Source organism: Macrobrachium rosenbergii, chromosome 15 (genome assembly GCF_040412425.1).
Source record: "Macrobrachium rosenbergii isolate ZJJX-2024 chromosome 15, ASM4041242v1, whole genome shotgun sequence".
Classification (NCBI taxonomy): Eukaryota; Metazoa; Arthropoda; class Malacostraca; order Decapoda; family Palaemonidae; genus Macrobrachium; species Macrobrachium rosenbergii.
This window is the reverse complement of record NC_089755.1, coordinates 28,419,879-28,438,941: the sequence shown is the minus strand read 5'-3', so window position 1 is coordinate 28,438,941 and position 19,063 is coordinate 28,419,879. Positions and strand designations below refer to the sequence as shown.

General features: G+C 35.1%; 1 protein-coding gene across 6 annotated transcripts in view; it reads right to left on the bottom strand.

Moving 5' to 3' along the window:
* Nucleotides 1-4,377: 4,377 nt before the first annotated feature.
* LOC136846483 (choline transporter-like protein 1) overlaps nucleotides 4,378-19,063 on the bottom strand; it is an 81,177-nt gene continuing 66,491 nt past the window's right edge. For 4 of the 6 annotated variants that reach the window (XM_067117297.1, XM_067117298.1, XM_067117302.1 and 1 more), the window contains 13 exons: nucleotides 18,160-18,255; nucleotides 16,655-16,861; nucleotides 15,388-15,607; nucleotides 15,119-15,238; nucleotides 14,019-14,141; nucleotides 12,960-13,066; nucleotides 12,584-12,710; nucleotides 12,126-12,252; nucleotides 11,828-11,994; nucleotides 9,409-9,504; nucleotides 8,356-8,448; nucleotides 5,834-5,941; nucleotides 4,677-4,957 (listed from right to left, as the gene is read on the bottom strand). In XM_067117297.1, the coding sequence (XP_066973398.1) occupies nucleotides 4,820-4,957; nucleotides 5,834-5,941; nucleotides 8,356-8,448; nucleotides 9,409-9,504; nucleotides 11,828-11,994; nucleotides 12,126-12,252; nucleotides 12,584-12,710; nucleotides 12,960-13,066; nucleotides 14,019-14,141; nucleotides 15,119-15,238; nucleotides 15,388-15,607; nucleotides 16,655-16,861; nucleotides 18,160-18,255 (1,729 nt within the window). In that variant the 3' untranslated portion in view covers nucleotides 4,677-4,819. Of the gene's footprint in view, nucleotides 4,958-5,470; nucleotides 5,942-8,355; nucleotides 8,449-9,408; nucleotides 9,505-11,827; nucleotides 11,995-12,125; nucleotides 12,253-12,583; nucleotides 12,711-12,959; nucleotides 13,067-14,018; nucleotides 14,142-15,118; nucleotides 15,239-15,387; nucleotides 15,608-16,654; nucleotides 16,862-18,159; nucleotides 18,256-19,063 lie in introns of those variants that run through there. The other 2 variants (XM_067117300.1, XM_067117301.1) reach the window with 2 other exon arrangements.

Here is a 19,063-nt window from a genome sequence, read left to right as displayed (position 1 = left end):
ATTTAAGTTGTTCATCCACAAGTGATATTTCGGTATTTTCAACAGGCACGACATTTTTGTGTCCCAGCAACGTATCATTCCATCATGCTGCGTTTAACGTTACCGATAATGCAGAAGTTGATGAACTACTTACGGGAAGCAAGATGTCAATTCACTGGAGTCACTGCTACAGCCAGTCAGCCAAACACGAAACACCTACAAGGATTCGTGACGATGTCTATGTAGAATGCCTGACCTTACTCAGTTCGGACAGTAACAGTAACACCACTACAATAAACTTTGTTAATAAGCATTGGTGCCTTTTATGGCAATTTTCCTACAGAAGAAAAAACTTAAAACTAATTTCAAAATTAAATTATTTTTTTTAAGATACGTTTTACACAACAGCCTACCATTGTGGGTTTAAAAATAACATTTAGCATAAAAAATAACACCGACTGCTGTACAGTTTGAAACATTCTCAGTCACCAGTACACAGCATATATATATATATATATATATATATATATATATATATATATATATATATATATATATATATATATATATATATATATATATATATATATATATATATATATATATATATATACTGTAATAGGTAAAACTACAGGGTAACTCCACACGGGCTATTACCTTGGGAATTGATTTTTCTTATAGGCCTGCTTCTCGTGTTGCTGACGAAGGAGGTGTTGGTGTTTATTGTCGGTCAATTATTATTAATATCATATCTACCCAACTATATATATATATATATATATATATATATATATATATATATATAATATATAATATATAATATATATATGTAATAGTCCGTGGTGAGTTACATCGACCGAACCTAGAAGTGGGAAAAGATGCAGAGAAAGAGTCTGTGTGGAGTTACCCTGTAGTTTTACTGATATACAGTATATAATCCTAACTCATTTATGGGTCTGTTTCCACATTCATAAAAACTGGAAATTAATTAGTATAGATAACCTTCACTGAATAAGTGATCTGACCGCATTCTTCTCCAAAAGTTGGCGTTAGCATGCGCAGATCAGTTTGGACAGAATCAGGGAATAGTTTTTTTTTTTTTTTTTTGCCACAAATTAGAACTCCCAAACATTTGTCAACAAAACACGAAATTACCTGATTTTAACAGAAAATATTAATTTAAGGTAAACAGTTACCTAAAAGTGTAATTTTTGGTAATAGTGCTGAATATCTGCCCAAGCACACGTTATCCGTTATGCGCAGTATAGCTCGCCCAAGGTTACGGTTAGGTTTAGACCTATTGATATAGGTCTTTGATCTGGCACTTTTCAACTCCTGCTGGTCTCTTAAACTTGACATGAGCAAAGTCAGAGTTGTGAGGTTCGATGAAAATTTAAGCTATACCGTTTTCTTCTCAGAAAGAAAAGTAGGCTATCGGCTCCTACGTTTTCATTTGATTGTGAATTGAATTGAACTGAATATAGAATTTAGGCCAAAGGCCAAGCAATGGGACCTATGAGGTCATTCAGCGCTGAAACGGAAATTGACAATTAAAAGTTTGAAAGGTGTAACAGGAGGAAAACCTCCAAGTTGCACTATGAATCAACTGTTAGGACAAGGTGGAAAGTAAGATGGCAGAGAATATGAAATGAGGTACATTAAAGGGAACGAAAGAGATTGCAGCCAGGGGCCGAAGGCACGCTGCAAAGAACCTTAAGTAATGCCTACAGTGCACTGCATGAGGTGCACTGACGGCACTACCCAACTACGGAGTCATTTGATTATGGCTTGGAAGAAAAGACAAAACGATGAAATATAGTTTATTCAAATTCTAAGGCACTTTACAATACATATTTTGGTATATGATGAGGTTTAAAGCTAACCAGAAGAGGCAATTTTCACCAAAGAATTAAATCACAAAGGATCAGGAGCTGATATTGCATGAAATTCTTCTACTGACTAAAAGGTGACTTTCAAATTTCTTTTAGCGTATTACAAGAATTCGTTAGGCAATTTAAGACATACATGTATAAAGAAACTCAGCCTCTTCGTTAAAGTACATATATTGTAATGTTTAGGAATCCACAAAACGCTGTGGAATCCTCGGGAATTTTAATGAATGAAAATGGGTAATATCCAGATTATCAAACTGGCGAATGCTAGGCTCCATTCCGCTATGACAAATCGTGTGAATTACGATTTTATAAATATATAAATTACCTTCATTTTTGTACTACCAGAGAAAACTAATTCAATTGCCTTTATTTTTCGCTCAAGTGTCGCTTTCATAACAGGAACTGAGCATTTAGGTGGACTAAATTATGACCAAAATTCTTCCTCATTGAAGGCAAACTCATCCTTTAAAGAGTGATTGTATATTGACATTAAACATAAAAACTAAATATTTTAAATGACGCACAACACATCAATTGTTCCACAAGTACAGTAACTACAGTTATCACAATTACTTATGTAAAAATCAGGTTATTCAGGTACAAATTCAGCACTGGCTACTTTGAGATGTACAGATATTACTACATGTAAGTAAGGTCTGACAGTATACACTTACAGTATATCATTGTGACATATACTTTAATATAAACCACATCAAAGGAAAAATTCAATGTGTTCATCAGTTTCAAATGATATAAAATTTTATTCAGGCTACTGATATAACATATATATACATATATATATATATATATATATATATATATATATATATATATATATATATATATATATATATATATATATATATATATATATATATATATATATGAATGTATGTATGTATATAAATCATGGGAAGTTAAACAAGATATAAAATATGCACAGTGTATATGGCCACAAGGAAAGTGCAACAATGGAGTGCAAAATCCTTATCCTTTTAGGGATTCTCAAGCAAACCACATGCAACGGAAGGGAAACGCGCCTTTACGAAAAACAACTAATATTAAAGGTATAAAGAACCATTTCAGTGTTCACAAAGGTTATTATGTTTGGGGTATGCCCTCATTTGAAGATCAGCCTCAAATGTAATGACCTTTGTACGTATTAAAGTAGCGTTGTATACCTTTAAATTTTTTTTTTTGGAAACCTAGCTCCTTTCCTATAATTTTTATTTATATGTAGTTTTCTTGAGAATTTCCTATAGGCAAAAAACCTTGCAATCCGTTGTTTCTCTTTGTCTGCAGACATTATATATATATATATATATATATATATATATATATATATATATATATATATATATATATATATAAATATATATATATATATATATATATATATATATATAATATATATATATATATATATTATTATATAAATATATATATATATATATATATATATATATATATATATATTATATAAATATATATATATATATATATATATAAATATATATATATATATATATATATATATATATATATATATTATATATATACATAATATATATATATATATATATATATATATATATATATATATATACACGTTTGTGTTGTGTTGTGTTTATTATTAATTAAGTTAAACTGTAACGTAGAAAAAAAAAACAATCACACTTGTAAGCTGTAATGGTTATTTCATTTTAAGACTAAGCATGCATCAACGCATGTGCTATCACAGATAGAATACACTGATCTCAACCAGGACACGAAAAGTGTCTTCAACAGTGCAATAAACAACACGCTTAAGATATTTCTTAGGGTCATCAGAGAGAGAGAGAGAGAGAGAGAGAGAGAGAGAGAGAGAGAGAGAGAGTAATCTGAAGGACGAGATCATTCGACGGCCATTTTTCAACATGCCGACGAAGTATTTTCCTTTAGAGAAGACAAGAAAAACTCTCACTTTTCTTGAATATGAGCCGTCACACAGGCTCGTGTCACGATACATTAATTTCAACTCTGAAAACATGACGATTCCAAGACGGTGTCAATGATATTGTTCAATGAATAAAAACATCCACGTTTCACTGCGCCTAATAAGCTATACTCATTTCTAAGCGCTTTTGTCCTCTTTATGGTATAAAGAGAATGATGTATAAGCATTCGAACAGAGAGAGAGAGAGAGAGAGAGAGAGAGAGAGAGAGAGAGAGAGAGAGAGAGAGAGAGAGAGAGAGAATGCAACTTTACCATCATCACAGACTAAGCCATGGTGTTCAATACATGATGTAATATTTTGTCTGTAAGTACAATAGACACATTTTCCATATGCTGTTGTGATGCGTGCCTGTGTGCATGTGCATAAGCTTCCTGGTTAAATGTACTTGTTTGTACGTGAGTATCTGTACACGTGGTAAGTATACCTACAAGGAACCGTTAGTATCACACCAACATCACCTACTAGCTAATGACTGCGTCTGCCTACTGGGTCTATTTTGGTTATTCATATCTGTATTTGGACTAGTATTCAGAGGGAATTCACCTTTTTCAAACTCTTCAGCCTGATTTCCGTGAAAGGAGTCCCTCTTTGTACAAAAAAAGTAACTGACAACTACCCGACCTCAAAGAGAATCTTTTTACAAACACATAAAAGTTGATATGTAATATGAACGATTAATTTATGTCTCAAACGTTTTTTATTGAAAAAAAAATTGGTAAAATTCAAACCACATTTTTAAAAATCAATAACCACTTTCCGGGTCAACCGAAACTTAAATCCATATATAAATCTATTTACAGTATGAAAATTATAATTCAAATTAGATTAAATTTGGACCACAATTCTTAAAAGGAAGATAACTGCCCACTGTATAACATACAAAGGATGCACTCCCTACATCCCATCCTTTAGAAACCACTACAGTATTTACAGAGCACAGTCGGTCATCTACTGGCCAGGTGGTGCAAGGAAGTGCGAAGGTGATGGTGGGATAGAGTTGGCAGGATAGGCAGGATGGAGGGGTGTCATTCCTCCATGGACGTATCCTGGAGGACGCTGAGGGGGCGGCTGAGCCACGGGAATGCCCTGAAATAGGAGGATGGAGAAGGATCTTGAAAAGTCCAGCTACATGATTTCGTGTGATGTACCCCGAGGTATAATAGGTTAGGCCTTACCACCAGGAACGATTGCTAGGCATATTCCTACAGCTGTGAATTGCTTTCGAGATATACTTCGTGCCCACACACTGTTGCCGTTTGCAGTTCCTATGTAGTGCACACTACACAGTAGTTCCTAAGTATCTTAATTTTACACGGTACAGGAGTTCCTATGTACTTACCTTACCCAACAATTGTAGTTATAATTTTATCACAGACAAACGCTAAATCAGATCTCCATTTTCTTTAATCGTAGTTCCGTGTTTCAGACACTCTAGGTTTTTTGACGTAATCACAAGAAATTACTCTATTACATAAACTTTTCTAAATATATTCACACATCGTTTTGGCTTCGGAAAAAGCCGTTCTTTTGTTAGTAAGAACGTTTGACGCTGCACTTAATTTTCCAAGGAACTCAGAGTAACTCCAACACCACTTAATGTTTTTTCTTTCTTTCTATTTTTACCTGTAAGAATGTAGCATACAGCACCTTCTTCTTGTAACAATCATCTCAGAATCGACAGTAATCGGGTTAACTTAAATCTACTTTTAATATCAAGGTTAAAACAATTAAGACTTACAAACTACACAAACAATGCAGCCTATATCTTTTCTATCAAGAGTTGATGGGATGCCGAAGCTCCCCATTCCCTTAGGCGTAAAAAAGACAATCAACTTTCCTTTTAACAATGAACGTTAACAATCGTGTCCTTTAACGCTTAACATAAAATAAAGCTTCCTTTTGATCTTGAATTAAAGAAAAAAAAATCCTTCGAGCGCGAACGTTTCTCGTCTCTTAACTTACGTAGACGTTGTTCGGTTGGACAACATTTGTGGTCCAGGCTTGCTGCTGCTGTTCCTTTTCGCGGGCTTCTAAGGCTTCTATGGCTTTTTTGCTGTTCTCGACAAGTTTCTGCAGAAAGAGGAAATGAAGCTTAGATGTCCACAGCCTCCAATTTATGATTAAGTCTATCCCATTTTGCACCATACATCTCAACACCCTGCTCCACACTACAACTACTTGGTCTGTTACCAGCTTTCAAGTGTTTATAGTCACTATCATGTATGTATGTACGTACGTATGTATGTATATATGTATATGTATGTATGTATGTATGTATCTGAATATATATATATATATATATATATATATATATATATACTATATATATATATATTGACAGAGCTTATAAAAGAATAACAGGCATGGGATATGGAATGTGCTAAGATATAAAGCGTAATAATAATTTGCCGAGAGAGATTAGATTTTGTAAAAATTTGTAAATGGGAAAGTGTCTGGTTTTCATGGATGTTTAAAATCTTTGTGGATGCAATGTGAGAGAAGCTACAGAAAGGACAGAAGGTGTGAATGAAAGTTTGTGCCATAAAGGAGCAGAGAGGATAGTTTAGATTGAATCTGATTAACAGATAAATATATTTTGGCTAAATATATTCATCTGTCAAATCTTCATAGGAACTAGGACTTTTTTCCATTTCTAATGTATGACTTGTCTTATATTATGGAAGTTTAGTCAGACTACAGCATGTTGTACATTATATATAATACATCTACACCCATGTCATAAGATGATATGGTAATATAAGAGTGAGTCCAGACAGCAAGCCCCAACTCTAGGGACGTCAAGTGCCATCCCATAGGTTAGAGCAAGGGACCTTCATATGCAGAAGCTAGTGGTGAGGGAGTCAGCGTCAGGCCACATGACGACCTCAAGTCTAAACGTGGAGCCCATTAATTTAGACTGTTGGTGTCACACTAAAAACATATGGAGACACGTACAGTATTTCATTATTGATATATTTGTCAAAAGCTATATCTGCATCATCTATATACTGTAGACTCTACTCTACGTGCCATAGGATTCGTTTCACTTCAACAAAACAAAAACTAAAGCAAATTCCCAAAGGAAATTAACTCAGTACATCCATACTATTTACAAACCTAACTTTTCATATGTATCTTTATATCCTCAATGGGGAAGAGATAATGAATTACAGAGTTCAGAACGGGCATATCACATTGGCAAGACAGATGGAGGGTGGATGGCTGGGTGGTAAAATGGAATATAATATTTAGGCCACAGGCCAAGTGCTGGACCTATGAAGTCATTCAGCGCTGAAATGGAAATTGAGATTTAACAAGTTTTAAAGGTGTAACAATATGAAAACCTCGCAGTTGCACTACGAAACAATTGTTAGGACAGGGTGCACTAACTGGATAACCCATTACATGTGTGGCTTATAGTGATCTCCTACTTGTTTGGTAATGGGTTTTCTATTGAAAGTGTTACCCAAAGGGCAGATGGTTGTTGCAGGAAGTACGCCACTTCTGTGGCTCAAAGCCAATGTTAGCTTGGGGCACTGTCAAAAATGTTAGCTGTGTTGATGAATTTCTTTCTTGTAAGGGCGTTGCACAGGGAGCGACGGTAATGTATATGAATGGATCCTCCTGTATCATGAGAGGCATTTCAAAAGTTGGGTAGATGCCATCTTGATGAGAGTTGCCAAATCCCACATGATGACATTAGAACTTGGAGATAATGTTATTCTGTCTAAACTCCTCAATAAGGGACAGGGTTATTCAGGGAATGAGGTTGGCAGTACTGTACCAGGTTCATGCAGTAAATAACGAGTTTAACATGTTGTGCGTAGTTGGAGGAAGTGAATGTTCTCTTTGCTGATACATTGAAGGTAGGCCTTGTCTTGGCATTAATTTTGGTACATCCGAAACCCTGACAGTAATTTAACACCACCCCAATCCTATGTGAGTAAGTTCGATTCTCCCTACTAGTAGTTGGTGTTTATTTCACTGGATCCACATATCAGATTCAAGTTTTTGTAAAGACAAGCATACTTAAAGTGTGCAAAAAGTAATTAGTTAAAAGGTCATTACGTCTACAACAAATACTGCTTAAAAGTGATAAGCGGAATATATTATATATATATATATATATACACACACACACACACACACACACACACACATATATATATATATATATATATATATATATATATATATATATATATATGAGACTCGTGAGATTTATATATCAAACACCACAGGGAAGAAATGGAAACCCTGATCAATGTCGGCTAAACCATCTTCAGAGGAATGATATGAACTTCTACCACTTTGTATCAGCCCTCTGAAGATGGCTTAACAATAAAGCCGTCACCGGTCAGGATGCATGAGATGGACTTATTTATGAAATTTGCACTGTAAGCCAAGAACGGGAAAGGGAAATATCTACAGTAATTTCCTGCCGACTTTCCTGAGAAAGTCCACCGAAGCCTATAGTCTCTTACCATCAGTCCCTTGCTCATAAAATACGGCTTCTGGAGACCGTCGTTCATTTCGCAGTCTTCACAGAAACATATGAAAAGAGCGTCTATCGTCATCTGTAAAAGAAGATTAATGACAATATATTACGATCTGTACTACGCTATTATTTTTCTTTATAGCAGTAAATAGTCCAATGACACTATAGTATATGTTACGGGCGTTACCACCCTCAGAAATTTGCCAAGAATTTTTTTTCGCTTGACCTTCATCATCTATACTAATAATACTGGAATGTTTATAGAAAAATAAAATTCCAAAAATTACCAAAATTTTTGAGGCAAGGAACTATTCAAGAAGCTGTGGAGAAATAAAAAAGGAAATGCTAAATATAAATAGAATGTTAAATACTTGTATTTTATATAATTCTGTAGATAAATAATTCAAATGTTACACATAAGACTTGTCTTTGTCTCATTTACTACCTCTGCCAAAACTTTTCACTCCTGGACAGCAGTCACAGTCTGTCAGCTTTTCTGGTGTGCTCGAAAACTGACGATCGGACTTTTCGATTCCTCTTAGAACATTTACTATGCTCCAGGGTACAATTGATTACACACTGTTAATTGTTATTCACACGATACATGTTTTCAGGATCCATGGAAGCTTAGTGATAATGATGTAGTTTTAAAATTTTCCGGTAGCGTCTCATTGCATGGTCATACTTGTCAAAGAAAACCGAGTCAAGTTTATGGGTAACTACACTAATTGCATTGGTGAGGGTTTTTTTTTTTATCTAAGGATAGCCATATGAGCCAACTAAGTAATCCTTGAGAGTTATATCCCAATTTATTCTCTTTTTATGTTTTGTCAATTTAAAGGTATTATGTTTCTTACCCGAGCGACATGTGCTAAAATATTAATCAATTATAATGCATATATTTTATAATGACTGACAAGAACCTCACGTACAGAGTAAGACGCGTAATCAGTGATGCTTACGAGAGAGAGAGAGAGAGAGAGAGAGAGAGAGAGAGAGAGAGAGAGAGAGAGAGAGAGAGAGAGAGAGAGAGACTGACCTCATAAACGGAGATGAAGCAATGGGCGATGAAGAACGTGAAAACAGCTGCCAAGAGAACTGGCACCCACATGTAGGTGACGGTTCCATGTAATGTCTGTGGGGAATGAAATAAACATGATATATTTACTCTTACAAGTACACACATGCCTAAATATTTCTTCACACACACAAATATATATATATATATATATATATATATATATATATATATATATATGACCATGAAATATATCGCTTCATATCAAATCCACGCTACCTCGGGAATATCCCCGATGGGGAATTATCACCGAAGGGGAATTTATAAGTGATAAATGGACTGGCACTGCCGAGTCTCGATCCCACGACACAGACGCGCATCCAGCGAATCCAGTCGACGCTAACCACTGAGCTATCAAGAGAGGTATAAGTTAACGCCGAGTCTGGTGTGCTTTATTTACCCGTCGAGAGCGGGGAAATTGTACTTAGCTTCGGCATTAACCCACCTCGACCATGATAGTTCTTTGGTACGTTTGGAACACGCAGCTCTTTTTATGACATTTTTTATCACACCGTGATTTATATACGACCATAAAGCTACAAATATCGCTTAATATCAAATCCACGCTACCTCGGGAATATCCCCGATGGGGAATTGTCACCGAAGGGGAATTTATAAATGATAAATGGACGGGCACTGCCGAGTCTCGATCCCACGTATATAAATCACGGTGTGATAAAAAAAATGTCATAAACATAAACATACATATATATATATATATATATATATATATATATATATATATATATATATATATATATATATATATATATATATATATATATATATATATATATATATATATATATATATATATATATATATATATTCTTATTTCAGGGAGGCTAAGCCAAACAGTCTTAAAGTAGGATGTATGGATAGGAAGAACAGTCAGCTCAAAACCTGAAATGTCCAACATTAAGAATCATCCATTAATTTGTAAAACCCAATAAACTATAAAAACTTTGAAATAGTGACCACGACGCAGAAGGAACACCTCCTTAATATTTTGGAATCCTTGGTTATCAAGAAAATTGTTCCATCGCTCAATAATCATTTAACTTCAACCCCCTTATACATAGCCTAGTACCCCCCCTATTCCTGTTTACTTCTAGACCTTGTTTACTCTCATCAAACTTTCATCCTCGGGACTTTACTACAGAAGGTATTCTATTCCTTGTTTTGTCATTGTCATTTTCAGTCTTTAAAGCATTTTAATTTTGTAAGTTCTGTTTTAAGTTTTAATTAGTGTTTTTGTATCTTTTTAGCCAGAAAAGATGGGATATGGGTGATCCCGAAGCGCAGCTATTAATAAATTTGTCAATGATGAGCTGACTGTTCTTCCTATCCATACATCCTACTATATATAATTTATATATTTATATATATATATATATATATATATATATATATATATATATATATATATGTATATATATACATATATACAGTACAATTATTTTATGTATGTCTGGTATACAGTACAATAATTTTCGAGTGCACGTTTGCAAGTTTGCGTAGTGTTCTTTGGAAAAGAGTATTGAGTTTTGTAGCACCTTGTACACTGCTATATTTTTGTACTAATTTCGACGGGATGTTCATGAGCTTAAATGGAAATGATACAATAAGAATATGTAAAAATAATAGCTCAGGAGCAGTAACAGAAAAACTATAAATTTTTTGTGACAGAGATTTAGCATCATTTCCAACAAGCTCGAGTTAGTAGGTGTTTAGAAAGCACATACTGTTGCTTGTAAAATTGTTTGAAAAACAGTAAACGTTCATGTTTTATCATAATGTTGTTTCATTCCTACTTAATTAACCTTTCTTCTTAGCTAGCGGAATACTACGTATTATTACTGCTTATAATATACATCTTCAACTTCAGTCACATATATGTCATTCAGTATCCACCCCTTTTCGTTCAAGAGCACGAAAGAACACTGGTGATTCATCTCCAACCTTCCGAATCATGAAGAAAATGTTGAAATGTAAAGTCATTTCACGCACACATACATTCCATAACCCTGGTCACGCTTTCCTTTATCTTCCACGCTTACTCTCTCTTCCAGGATGTTGGTGTTGAATACAATCCTCATGTACACCTAACCATAGTTTCAACTCTTCATCAAATAACAAAACTTTGAACATCACCTGGTTTGCCAACGATTGTGTATGTGTATATGGAGAAGGAGAACTAATTTGATAAAGTATCAGTGACACAACTGTTATCACACAAATTACATTTATCACCTTACCTAGGTATCTATATAACCATTCATTTAATTTACGTATTTATATGCGTCTACCCACTCCTGCTAATTGCTCTTCTCTAACACCTAACTAATGTTAATCTATCTTTCCAGACAATTAAGTTTACCCTCATAATTTCGATGCCGATGAAGATGGTTGGAACGACCACAGCGACTTTTGCCAGGAGGAGGACGAACGACCCGATGTAATTAATCGCCATCACTCTGAAGGCGTTGCTGACAATCACGTTGAAGGCCTTCTGGGCGCCCTTGCAGAAGCTGTACCCATAAATGGCTGGAGGAGTGACGAGAGTGAGTCATTTTGAATCGAAGGACTTTTCGTAAATAGAATCTTTTGCGTGCTTTGAATTATAATATTAGACACAATACACAGCTAGTTCATGAAAGTACAGGGTAATATCTAACCTATCTCAATGTAGGCGTTGCGACTCAGGTACTTGAGGAATTTCTCGAAACACCAGAGACAGCACTGGCAACACTTCAGAAGAAATCCACATACAGGATTAGCCCCTCCGAGTCTCTTCTCAAATTTCTGTCAGAAAGAGAAATGACGTTAATTTCTGACAAACTCTCCAGTGTACCGTTTCACTGGTGGTGCTCAAATCTGATAATCTAATCTCACACTGCCTGGTTAACTGCAACAAGGAGTAAACACGCACGAGCAATCAATCCTGCACAGCCAAAATGCAACTTAAATACATAAATATACACAAAACCCACAAAATTATAAGGTATTACAGTTTTCTTTAAGTTCATGATTTCTCAATGACCAACACAACTCATATGCAAGATTAATGTACTTGTACTTTACTCAGAATGTCTCAGCTTCTTTAAAAAAAAAAAAAAGGTATTTAGGGAATGACCTTAAGTAAGAACCGTATCATTTTCATGATGGCAATGATGAGAGAGCCGATTGCGATGGATCCCAGGTGATATAAATACATCCTCTTCATAGAAGTGGCGATTGGCCATCCTAGATTCTTCTTGTCCCTGAGAGGGAAGAGAGAAGAAAACATTTTTAAGGCTAACTCTACTTACTAATAATAATAATAATAATAATAATAATAATAATAATAATAATAATAATAATAATAATAATAATAATAATAATAACCTTATATCACTTCAAGCCACGGCTTATTTTACTGATTGCCGTTCACAAGTTTTAGCAGTAATGACCATCTAAGAAAGCATAGCAAGCAATCTCATAAAGGAGGGCCTTGCTGTTGCTCTACTGACCTTGCGAAATACCAGAGGGCCACGGCTCCAGCTATCGTCAGGTCCTGGCAATGAAGGACGAACTGGCTGACCCAAAAGAACGCGAACAGGTGATACCATCTCAGCCACTGGAAGGAGTAAGAGAAATAACACGTACAAAAATCTGCACACACATATGTAACACCTACGCGAACACATATACTCATGTACGCACACATACGAAACAGACACAAACAAAGGGCAATCAAAGATTGCAAACCTCTGGCAAGGCCACTTACATAGTTACTCAAATATATGAGCATTTATGCTTTCATTTTCGGACACAATAATGTTGTTTGCATAGTTACCCAGACACTCAATGTACAGATGCAATTTGCATATTTAGCCAACTAATCCATATCATTTGCGCTTTCTTTCGTAAAACAGCAGGAACCGGTCGTTTTTTAAGAATACGTACCACCCTGATAACTAAAATAGAACAATACAAAAGTTCTAGATCCCGGCAGACAAATTATACCCTCCCCCTCAAAAAAATCACCTCCATAAGAGTGTACAGTAATTTCACACGCACGTACATATAAGTCAACAATCAATTGTGACAAGCATCTTAGCTAATCAAACACTTATTTTTTTTAGTACATTCTCAGACAACAAACACATAGACACATACAGCTGGTGCAATAGTTTAATCGACACAACTTATCGTTTCTAATCCATCCACAGTTAACTGACACGGTAAGCATTCGACAGCTATTGAAGGCTACCATGTGTATCGTTTTCAGCTACATAATATACTAAAATATATGGCTCCCTTAAGACACTGTCTCGGAGTACGTTTTTCTGGCCCTAGTTAGTATCTAACGAACAAACTTTGCAACAATCAAACATTCATTCTCATATCAACTTGTATACAGCCACAATCATTATTGTGTCGTTGTGCAGGCACGAACCTGCATGATTTAACTTTTCTTACCGGTTTTAGGTAATTTGTTACGACAGCTTTTAAAATCAAATCAGTCAATTATTAGCCACAGTTCAACGGGCTTGTGTGACTCACGCCTTTATACATGTATAACTTACGAGTATGAAATCTGCAATGACGAAATGGATCGTCTGGCCGACTCTCTTCGGCTCTCCTGACGCCTCGATGAAGAAGACTCCGTAGACGAAGGCGCCACAGATCACCACCAACCAAATGCAAGTCTGAGAAGGAAAGAAGACTTAGTTTTCTCTCTCAGAATGAGGAAAATACTTAATTTGTCTATGTTGGTACGAGGAAAAACACCTAGTTTTCTCTTCTAGTTTAGGGAAAAGACTTAGTTTTCTCTCTTTGTGCGAAAAAAGTGTTTTCTATCGGGGGGAGGGGGCGTGGTTGGGAGCGGAGGTTAAAAGTTAAGAATAAAAGGTCAGACGAGGGTACAATATGATGAAGCTGCTTGTGTCTGTGCAAGATTATGTATCTGTATATATTATATATATGTATGTATGTATATACATACATATATATATATACGTATATAAATTTATATATATGTATGTATGTATATATATATATATATATGTATACAGTATACATTTATATATACTATATATTCTGTATATATATAGTACACACATATACTGTATATATATACTAGATCAGCCATAGGAATCCTGTACTTGTTAATCAAAATGTGGCAATACGTTCCATGAGGACAAAGTGCATAGGTTTGAGACTATTAATCAAATGGACAGGATTCAGAATACATATTATCGTATTTTCTGACAACCTTAATCCAACACGACTATTCAATTCAAACACAGACCCCTGTGTAGAAATTATTTTAAAGGGAACCTTTTGGAATAAAAAAAAATCACACACTAGTTAATCAATTCTATGATATACGTGAATATGAGTATCAGAAGACAGTAGGCTCAAGAGGAAATAAATTTGCATAATACTGTATATAATTATCTTTTTTTGAACTTCCATTCGTTTCAGTAGCCATCCGTCACCCTCTTCTACAACAAATATCCTAAGACCTTCATGGAATTTTTTATATTTTATATTTTCTGAAACTCCTAACTCTTTTTCTACTATTTTTCTATCTCGTATAGTCTTGAACTGAAGAAATGAGTTGTGTTCTTGTTTTATTGTTTCACTGAAATTCTTCAGTGACAAAGAGAGTAAACAAACTGACCCAGACTGGCTGAAGAAGCAGCAACGGCATGGAAGCAACGGCCTTTCCAGCCTCCTTGAAAAGAGCAATCACCAGCTTGATCCTGTTCCTCATAGCTATCAGAAGAAGGATGGTCAGAACCTGCCAAGGAAAAACATCTCATCAATACGTAAATCCACCAGTCATATTAAACTGATATTCACTGCTTCTAAGTAAAGGAATAACTGGATCTAAATGAGTTGTAATTTATCGGTTAAGTGAGAGTTGTGAAGTAACACTCTCAATCTTACGGTGAATATGGAAACGACGATGGCGCCAATCAGGAACCCGGTGAGTTGTTTCTTCATGAGTTCCTTTTCGTAGTCGGAGTACTTTCCACTGGTGTCCTTCTCCATCTTCTCGACGTCCTTGGACCTGAAGTGCCAACTGACCCAGAGATAGATGGTGGCTGCGATACTTCCCAGGATGATGATCGCCACTGTCAGCCATACTACGAATTCCGCCAGAAATCTGTGAAAAAAAGAATAAACTTTATGTTTGAAAAACTTCTGATAAATGAATAGCTAATAATGCTAGGCCTCAGATTTCGGATAAGGAAATTCTTGACTATGCAAAGATATACAGGCATTTCTTTTGGATGCTTCAGACGAATGGTTTCATTTTAATCTACTTCATAATTTTGAAAGACGCTCTTCGTTGGATGAGTCAGTACAGCTGTGGACTGGCACTCGCTAGACCGGAGTTCGATTCCCCGGCCGGCTGATGAAGAGTTAGAGGAATTTATTTCTGATGATAGAAATTCATTTCTCGCTATAATGTGCTTCGGATTCCACAATAAGCTGTAGGTCCCGTTGCTAAGTAACCAATTAGTTCTTAGCCATGTAAAATAAGTCTAATCCTTCGGGCCAGCCCTAGGAGAGCTGTTAATCAGCTCAGTGGTCTGGTAAAACTAAGGTATACTTTTTCATTTGAAAGAAGTTGTTCCCATATGTGAATCAGTGGGTACTGTCTCTAAATAATCTCTTATCCCAGTCACAAAAAATCTCTGTAATAAGTCTTGTACTTTCTCCTCTCCTTCAATCCCGTAGTTGCAATGCCAGTAGAAATGTTAATAAATTAATCAACCGACCGTTCTCCTTCAAACTACAGCACCTAAAACTCCTTAAGATTTATTCAACAATTTTCTTCATACCTCATCATCTAATTTCATTTTATTCTTCTCTAGAGAAATTAAAGACAGTTTACATCGGTGTGAATAACTCGATACCTCCGTCTGAAGCAGTTAAATGCGTTTAGCAACATATGCCTGTGAATCAAGCCTATGTAATATTGCAACATAGATACGCTTGGTATATCAAGCTATCATCTGTTTTTGAGGAAGGATCTTGATGACTTCAATATACAACTTTAACAGGACTACCCTTCATTCTCAAGTATTTATCGTCATCACAAACTTCTCAAGCTCTATAGAGACCTTATCCCTCACTTAGAGTAAAGCAGGCAGACAGAAAGATAGATATGGCACGGTCAGGATTACAGTCTTTAATACAGTCTTACCTAAGCATCGCCGTAATGATGATAGCAAAGGCTAGACCGATGAGACACATGTACACAATCTCCCGCCATGACGCCGCTAAATCTTTGCCTACATCTCTGAAGAAGTTTCCGGCGCTGACGCCAAAGATGGCCCTCGTGATCTCCTCGGTCTTGTTGGATGCTCCGTCGAGCCGCACTGGGATGCACCGGTAGCCGATTTGCGTCGATCTGTGGGAAGAGGAGGGGAAATGTCATGGTTTCGTGGGGGACTCTTCTCCTATGGCATGATGGCTCCACTTGCCGTGTATCCAGGGCCGCATTCCGTTATTAGGATTCAAGGATTTTCTTTTTTTTCTCTCTCTCTGACACCAACTGCTATTCTGATTATATATCTTCTGTTCCCTTTCATCTTTCTTCTATAACTTTGTCTTACTCTAAAGGCGCTGTCATACGGACGATTTTTTTTTTTTTTTTTTTTTGCAATACGTACCACCAATAAAGGTACCAGAAATGTTTTGCTGTCACAAGTCCAAGTCCCCAATCTTGTTACCGTGAGCATGAGTTTTTCTTTCCTAAAGAAGTCAGTTTGCATTTAATCAAACGATATCATCCGTTTCGTAAATAATATTATCAATTAGAACGTTATGCTTATAGGAAAGCTGCTAGCTTCCCGTAACCTCACAAACATAGGTTAGAATTCCACCAAGAATGCGACACCCTTTTTAATCAATTCCCACTTGGATTTACGGCGGTTCTCCAAAAAGTGAACAAGTATCGAGAAGTTAAGAGTTCATTATCAACATATATATACACATACATACATACATACATACATACATACATACATATATATATATATATATATATATATATATATATATATATATATATATATATATATATATATATATATTTACAGTATATATGTACATACATATATATATATATATATATATATATAAATATATACATACTATGTATACATATATATATATTATATACAAATACAGAAATATACATATATAGTACAGTATATATAGAGAGAGAGAGAGAGAGAGAGAGAGAGAGAGAGAGAGAGAGAGAGAGAGAGAGCTATACAAGTATGCATATAATGTGCAGAAAAAGAACTTGAGATTTTATTTACAACGCTCATATCAAGACGTCAGCCTTGAGTGCAAATCCAGCAAAGCATAATTCTTGCAAGCGACACTTACGAACTCGAGAAGCAAGGAGCTCAATATATATATATATATATATATATATATATATATATATATATATATATATATATATATATATATATATATATATATATATATATATATATATATATACATATATATATATATATATATATATATATATACATATATATATATGTACATAAACATATGCATGTTATGTGCAGAAATATCGTGATATTTTACTTAAACGTTCATATCTGAGCGTCGGTTTTATATTCGTGTTTAAACATCCTTCCTTGAGTGCAAATCCAACAAAGCACAGTTCTTGCAATCGACACTTACGAACTCGAACAGTTGGCAACACAGGTGGCCCCGTTCGAGGACTGACCCGTGGCAATAGCGCTGGCAAAGGTGATGACATTCCCCATCCCCATGAATCTGGAAGAGAGAGCGAACGTTTTGGTTTACAGGCTGGAAAACGGCTTTCGTGAAATGGAAGGAGGGTCCTTTAGCCTATCTCTCAACTGATACTCTTTCACCATATGGGTGTGTCGCTTTGATTGCTTCTTTCTCTTTGTTTAATTCGTCTTGGTCCTCACACCTGGACATCCTGTTCTGCAATATCCTTCGTTGCAAGTTAATGTGGGCCTTTCCGGCTTGTTCCGGGAGAGCGTGCGACAACAATGAATGCTCGGTTGATATTGCAATAATAATAATAATAATAATAATAATAATAATAATAATAATAATAATAATAATAATAATGCTAAGAGATTCACAATTTCGTGAAAACAATCTGTGTAATAAAATCCACAATTATATAGTAAATGTATGACTATATAATTGTGGATTTTATTACACAACAACAACAACAACAACAACAACAATAATAATAATAATAATAATAATAATAATAATAATAATAATAATAATAATAATAATAATAATAATAATAATAATAATAATAATAAGGGACACTGAAATCAGACCTTTTCTTATTAATATGGAAAATTCAATATTTCTTATATTCGGTGACATTATTATCCTAGTCTTTAATCATTATTGATAGATATACAAAGAAGAAATAGTCTTTTCCAGGTGAAGAGTGGTACCCCTCCTGGACGGGCAGTGCTGAGAACTCTTGATAAACAGAGATAGACAGTGATGTCTGAATGAATAGTAATGAAGAGAGGTTATTCCTGAAGAATATTGACGACTCCTGATGAACGTGACAGCGCGATGAATA